Source organism: Oncorhynchus mykiss, chromosome 8 (genome assembly GCF_013265735.2).
Source record: "Oncorhynchus mykiss isolate Arlee chromosome 8, USDA_OmykA_1.1, whole genome shotgun sequence".
Classification (NCBI taxonomy): Eukaryota; Metazoa; Chordata; class Actinopteri; order Salmoniformes; family Salmonidae; genus Oncorhynchus; species Oncorhynchus mykiss.
Window position 1 is genome coordinate 38,461,509 of NC_048572.1, and position 7,370 is coordinate 38,468,878.

Consider the following 7,370-nt stretch of genomic DNA (forward strand, 5'->3'; position numbering starts at 1 on the left):
TTCTGGAGAGATTCATTTTTAAAATTAGAAGCTCGAACTGTTTGGGCATAGACCTGGAAAGTATGACAGAACTTTGCAAGCTATCTCTGCAGTAGATTGCAACTCCTCCCCCTTTGGAAGTTATATTTTGACGGAAAATGTTGTAGTTGGGTATGGAAATCTCAGAATGTTTGGTGGCTTTCCTAAGCCAGGAATCAGACACAAGGACATCAGGGTTGGCGGAGTGTGCTAAAGCTGTGAGTAAATCAAACTTAGGGAGGGCTCTTCTGATGTTAACATGCATGAAACCAAGGCTTTTTCGATTACTCACAATGAGTGAGGCGGGTAACCGGAATGTATATTTCATTTAAAAATTGATAATATATTGAAAAATAAATTGAAATATATACAAAAAAGACTAAGAATACAAAGAGTAAACGAGAGGACAACAAACCACGTCTGCACTGCTACGCCATCTTGGAAAAATGCTAATTCCTGCTCAAAACTCATAAAAGATCCTGACCTGTTCTTATTTAAGATATATGGTGGTAGTTATCTTAATGTGGCAGTACATTGTGAGGTTCAATGGAATTTACTACGGTGTTATCAGTCATTCCCTGGCACCCAACACATTCACTACTGCTTAATGGAGGTACGGAATGGGGTGACATTCTTACTTTTCTTTTCTCCTTATCAGAAAAATAAGTATTTTTCCAGTGGAAGAACCTGGGTATGTCTTGGGAGATCCTAATTCTGATCCCGGCCCGATGCCAAAATTCACCCAACACCCTCAGAAGGAGGAATTAATTAGTAAATAAAACAGTGTTGTCCTAAATACTTTCTCAAGATTGAAAGCAGACTGTAAGGACTAGATGAAAAATAATTCATTTGGGTTTACATTTTGGATTTGAATTGAAAGATTAGGCCGCTTTAATCGAAAATTACTTCAAAGCATTACTTTATAAACGTCCTTTCTCAATATTTCTATATTTGAATGAGCTGACTTGGTGTGGGTGTTCAGATGTTGATGTTGATCTCTCATGCACTCTCATGCATATTGTAAAACATAAAAGGACTGCAGTTCATAACATGGACTTAAACAGTAATTGTGCTAAAAGGTTGTCAGCAAAAAAGGCTGAAGGTCCATACTTCATAAACATTTGGTTGAGATCCTCATTCGGTTCATTATGAGGGCATGACAACTCAATGGAACCTCCGTAGTATTCGCAATAAACACCATAATAACGGTGGCTATAGCTACGTATATCAGGGCTTGGTCAGAGTTAACTGATTCCAGATCTGTTCGTTTCCACCCTAATTGTTAAGGTTAGGGTTGGGTCTGGGTAAACTCAACTAATATGAGTTCTGCTGTCCCCTGTCTTTAGGAGTTTAGACTGTGCAGTGGAGGAGTGGAGACAGTTCCACTGTGACCTGAACGACCTTAGTCAGTGGATGACCGACACGGAACAGGTCCTCACTAAGGGAAGAACACTAAGGGTTATATCCTTCCTGTTTGGCCCTGTCCGGGGGTGTCCTCAGATGGGGCCACAGTGTCTCCTGACCCCTCCTGTCTCAGCCTCCAGTATTTATGCTGCAGTAGTTTATGTGTCAGGGGGCTAGGGTCAGTTTGTTATATCTGGAGTACTTCTCCTGTCCTATTCGGTGTCCTGTGTGAATTTAAGTGTGCTCTCTCTAATTCTCTCTTTCTCTCTTTCTTTCTCTCTCTCGGAGGACCTGAGCCCTAGGACCATGCCTCAGGACTACCTGACATGATGACTCCTTGCTGTCCCCAGTCCACCTGGCCGTGCTGCTGCTCCAGTTTCAACTGTTCTGCCTTATTATTATTGGACCATGCTGGTCATTTATGAACATTTGAACATCTTGGCCATGTTCTGTTATAATCTCCACCCGGCACAGCCAGAAGAGGACTGGCCACCCCACATAGCCTGGTTCGTCTCTAGGTTTCTTCCTAGGTTTTGGCCTTTCTAGGGAGTTTTTCCTAGCCACCGTGCTTCTACACCTGCATTGCTTACTGTTTGGGGTTTTAGGCTGGGTTTCTGTACAGCACTTTGAGATATCAGCTGATGTACGAAGGGCTATATAAATACATTTGAATTTAAATTTAATTTAATTGAACTGATGGACAACTGCACCCGGACACAGCCAGGACACACCAGGAGGTCAGGGAGTGTGTGTGCGTGTGTGTGTGCTGCAGCTGTCAGCCCCTGACGGGCCCCTGCTGGAAAACAAGCTGGAGGCCCTGGGGCAGAGCTGTAGGGCCATGCACAGAAAGGTCCTGGACAGACAGCACAGGTAACCATGGAGATGAACACCATGGAAACTAAGCATAGTCGCAATAGAAATAGGACAGCTTGTTAGGAGTGATTAGATGGGCATTTTGGGCCCCAAAAATAGTTTACATTGGAAAAGTTTAGAAATTGGATTATGTTTATATGAGCAGGATAAACTCGTCCAGATATCTATCGAAATGTATGAATATTTGCTGCATCAATGTACTAAGTGGTAATGATATCAGCATGACAGATCAGCATACAAATGTAATATAAATGTTAGGATTTGGCCTACACACGGCAGCTGTAGGGAAATTGAGATCTTAATGTGTGTGTGTCTGCTTGTGCGGCTTGCGCCTGTTTGTGTGTGTGTGTGTGTGTGTGTGTGTGTGTGTGTGTGGGCTGACTGGAAGTGACCCTGCCCTATTAGAGCTGGTGAGGCGTAGTGGAGACCTTTCTCTGTGGCTGGAGCAGGCTGAATATGCTGTGAGCTCTCTGCCTGTCACTGCCAGCAACCTCAAAGAACTTAAGGTAAGGCTTAGAGTCAGGACATGTTGCCCCCCTAACCCTCACCTTGACTTACCTTTTCATTTACCCATAATTCTCCCCTCATCCATCCTTCAGCCTCTTCACCCCTTTGTCACCTATCTCTCTAGACTATGGCTGAAGAGATGGACGCCCAGAATGGCCCCCAGATTCTGGCCAATCATAGAGTGAGTCATCAGGAGAGAGACTAGCACTTGAGCAAACTCAGGACCATCAATCTCAACTGGAACAAGGTGAGAATAACGTATTGAACCTATGTTTCCTAATGAACATTACGTACCTCAGGAGCCTAAACTTAAACTGGAAAAAAGGAACGGTAACACTAAAAGAGTAACAATGGAGATGAACTATCTTCCTTCTTCATCTCTCCATTCCTTGTCCTCTCTCTCTCTTTCCCTCTCTCCCCCCCTCTCACTCTCCCTAACTCTCCCCCCCTCTCACTCTCCCTAACTCTCCCCCCTCTCTCTTTATGTCCCTCTCTCACTCTCCTCTCCCCATGTCCTGCAGGTGATTCATGAGTTGTTAGATAAAGTAGGGGAGGTGGAGGGGAACCTCCAGAGTCATGGTCAGTTCCAGGACAAGATTAACAGAATGACCGACTGCATCCAGGTCACACATCAGACCCTCAGTGGGAGAGAGGTCAGCCCTACAGAGAGCCAGGTAATGCGTCCGCACACACGCACACACACACACACACACACACACACACACACACACACACACACACACACACACACACACACACACACACACACACACACACACACACACACACACACAGCGCTATGGCTAACTACGCTAAACTGATGATGCTTTGGCAGACCTTTACATATTTTTTTTTATAGTAGTCTATGTTCAACCCTATTTCTCTCTCAGTTTAAATTAAGACATTCAGGCACTCAGTTTCGATGTGCCCATCAGAAGTACAGATGGCCAGTCTGATGACTGAGGACCCTCACCACCACCCCCTGCAGTCCAGAGCTGGTGGCCCCCATAGACCTGAACAAGACAGCCACAGAGCTGGCTGACTGGCTGCTGCTCATCACCCAGATGCTTAAGTCCAACATCGTCACTGTAGGGGACACAGACGAGATACGCACTACCATGGGGTGCTTGCATGTACGTGTGTATGGGAATGAATGGGGACTGGTGGCGTGTACTGGGTGATGGCTTTAGCCATCATTTCTGTGGGTACCTGTGGCAAGTAACTTATCATGACCATTAGGTCTCTGTGTGTGAAGGTATACATGTGTATCATATACTGTGCCTGTGAAACGTGTTAGTAATGGTAAATGCAGCTGTGTTTGTGATTAGTGTAATGTGTTCATGTGAAAGGGATTGTATAAATCCAATTGACTGATGGATTGGTTGGGTATTCTGCTCAGGTGACGGAGAGTGACCTGGAGCTGCGTCCTCCCCAGCTGGAGAACATCGTCACTCTAGCCCAGAACATCAAGAACAAGACCTCCAACTTGAATACCTCCGTCACGGAGAAACGTATGTATGCTAACAGAGCCAGTAAAGCGTGAACATAATGTACTGTGTCATCCCTAGAGAGAAAAGCATGAACATACTTTAAGAGAAATGCATTTGGATACACAAAGTCACATATACAGTTTCTGTAGAAATATTATTGTCTAAGTGCAGTTTAGCCTTAGCCCAAGGTCATACACACCTACTTTTTTCCCCTCTCTCTCTCTGCAGTGGAGAAAGGGCATAGCCAATGGGACAACACTCAGCAAGGTGTGGAGGCGCAGCTCCAGCAGCTGGATAACATGATTGGCCACAGCGATCAGTGGGAGAAACAGAGACAGGAACTGAATGCTCTGATTGGGGCACCTGCACACCTGAACGAGGGGCACCTGCACAACCTTCACCTCTCCAGGGAACCCCTGACCATACAGCTCAGTGACAACAAGGTCAGAAATACAGCGACCCTTCCCCTTTGACCTTTGGACTTAGCCCAATAGAAAACACATGTGTACCATTCATCATGCGTTTTAGCATTCCAGTGTATCGTGCCTATTATGACAATGAGTATATGCAGATGAGAGGTCTCACTGTTGGTTAGTCACGATTATTATTGATAGTGTTGATGAATGCTGATCAAACATGCCTTGCAGGTAAATAATGAGCCGTCACCTATGGGGAATGTCGTGGACTTTCTTTTCAATTGTTGCCCAATGCCAATGTCAAGCAGTAGAGGGCATCGGTGTCTAATTCACTGTTGTACTGTACTGTAGTTACAATACCATAGAACAGGTACTGATAGCTGTTCTGATAATTATTTATCATTTAATGAAGTAGGTTAGCATACCTTAAGCTAAAACAAAGTGAGATCCTGAGGGAACCATGATAATCACTGTGAGATTAAAAGGGAAGTGACACGTATATGAAAGAAGTGAAATAGTTTAGTCTGTGAGGAGTAGGTTGTTGTCATTATTTGTTGTTTGTTTTTTCTCCAGGTGTTCTTGCAAGACCTTGGAAGAGGTCAGGGTACCATGGCAACCTGTAACGAGTGGTCCAATCAGCTCCTGCGAGAGTATTCTGCTGACGACACAAGGAGGATCAAAGATGTCACAGAGAAAAACAACGTGGAGCCTGGAACAGCATCAACAAGAAGTGGACGTACACATGCAGACACACACACACACGTATACACACACACTTGTCAAGTCTCACCTAATGTCCTGAACCAACTTGAATTCTTGACTCCGCTATTTCATTCAACAATGGACCTCCAACCAAACCAATGCTTGATCATTTGTCATTCCATCGATCATTGATTGTCATGTTGATGTTGATTGATTGACAGAGCTAGTGTTGTGGGGTTGTGTGTGTGTTTTAAAAGTTGTAAGGTGACAGAAAATAAAGGGAACTGGGATGTAGCGGTATATGGTTTAAATGAGGGGCTGAAACACAGAGGTTTCATCTGTTCACAGATTCAATACTATAGACCACTACAGAAATGTGATTTCATTCAGCTACCATTGAGTTGTGCTTTTTCATTGGGTTTTTCTAGGTTAGTCTCTCTTGAAGGAGCATTGATGCTCTAAAAACAGACTGGTCATACATGTTCTCCTACGTGGGCTCTTTCTCCATCTCTGTTTTCCACCAATAGGAAGCCCACGTCGTTGTCGTTTCAAATGGAGTTTTTTCTGGGAATTGCTTTTTTTCTCCATTTTACCCTCTTTCCCTTCTTATCATCTCTCCCCGTTCTCCTCCTTCCAGTGGTGTGAAGTAAATGCTTTAAAGTACTACTTAAGTTATTTTTTGGGGTATCTGTAGTTTACTATTTATATTTTGGATAACTTTTACTTTTTACTCCATACATTTTCCATGACACCCAAAAGTACTCGTTACATTTTGAATGCTATGCAGGACAGAAATGGTCCGATTCACACACTTATCAAGAGAACATCCCTGGTCCTCTCTACTGCCACTGATCTGGCAGACTCACTAAACATAAACACTTTGTTTCTGAAATGTCTGAGTGTTGGAGTGTCACCCTGGCTCTCCGTAAATTAAAAAGCATGAACGATTGTGCCATCTGGTTTGCTTAATATAAGGAATTTTTTATTTAATTTAATTTATTCTCCCCAATTTCGTGATATCCAATTGTCCCATCGCTGCAACTACCGTACGGACTCGGGAGAGGCGAAGGTTGAGAGCCATGCGTCCTCCTAAACACGACCTTGCCAAGCCGCACTGCTTCTTGACACACTGCTCACTTAACCCGGAATCCAGCTGCACCAATGTGTTGGAGGAAACACCTACAACTGGCTCCCGGGGTCTGAGTGAATGCGCCCGGCGCACCGCAAGGCATCCCAGCCGGCCAAACCCCTCCCCTAGTCCGGATGACCCTGAGCCAGGTAGCCTAGTGGTTAGAGCATTGGGCCAGTAACCGAAAGTTTGCTGTATCGAATCCCTGAGCTGACAAAGTACAAATCTGTCATTCTGCCCCTGAGCAAGGCAGTTAACCCACTGTTCCCCAGGCGCCCGAAGATGTGGATGTCAATTAAGGCAGCACTCCGCACCTCTCGGATTCAGAGGGGTTGGGTTAAATGTGAAAGACACATTTCAGTTGAAGGCATTCAGTTGTACAATTGACTAGGTATCCCCCTTTCCCCAATTGTGCGCCGCCTCATGGGGAGGCCGGCTGCGACACAGCCTGGGATCGAATATAAGGAATTTGAAACAATTTATACTTTTACTTTTGATACTTAAGTACATTTTTTGCAATTAGATTTACTTTTAATACTTCAGTATATTTATAAACAAATACTTTTAGACTTTTTAAAAACAGTTTATTGGGCGACTTTCACTTTTGCTTGAGTTATTCCTACTTTTACTCAAGTGTGGCAATTGTATGCTATTTCCACCACTGCCTCCTTCTCTCTAATTTCTCTCTCTGGCTCTGTGTCTCAACTTGGGGTAAGATTGATGGACTGCGCTCAGTGCTAAAGGGAAACTGGATTAATGAAATAGAATGAACAAGAAAGGGGAATGAGAAAAGAGAGGGACATTGGAATGAGAGGAGGGAGCAGGACAGGC

General features: G+C 44.3%; 1 protein-coding gene across 1 annotated transcript; it reads left to right on the forward strand.

Moving 5' to 3' along the window:
- Positions 1 to 2,026: 2,026 nt before the first annotated feature.
- On the forward strand, positions 2,027 to 6,340 carry LOC118965514 (utrophin-like). Its single transcript, XM_036985450.1, has 7 exons — positions 2,027 to 2,801; positions 2,927 to 3,049; positions 3,324 to 3,476; positions 3,738 to 3,935; positions 4,202 to 4,313; positions 4,521 to 4,735; positions 5,282 to 6,340. The coding sequence occupies exons 4-7, from the start codon at positions 3,867 to 3,869 to the stop codon at positions 5,600 to 5,602; spliced, it is 717 nt and encodes a 238-aa protein (XP_036841345.1). The 5' UTR covers positions 2,027 to 2,801; positions 2,927 to 3,049; positions 3,324 to 3,476; positions 3,738 to 3,866; the 3' UTR covers positions 5,603 to 6,340.
- Positions 6,341 to 7,370: the final 1,030 nt, after the last annotated feature.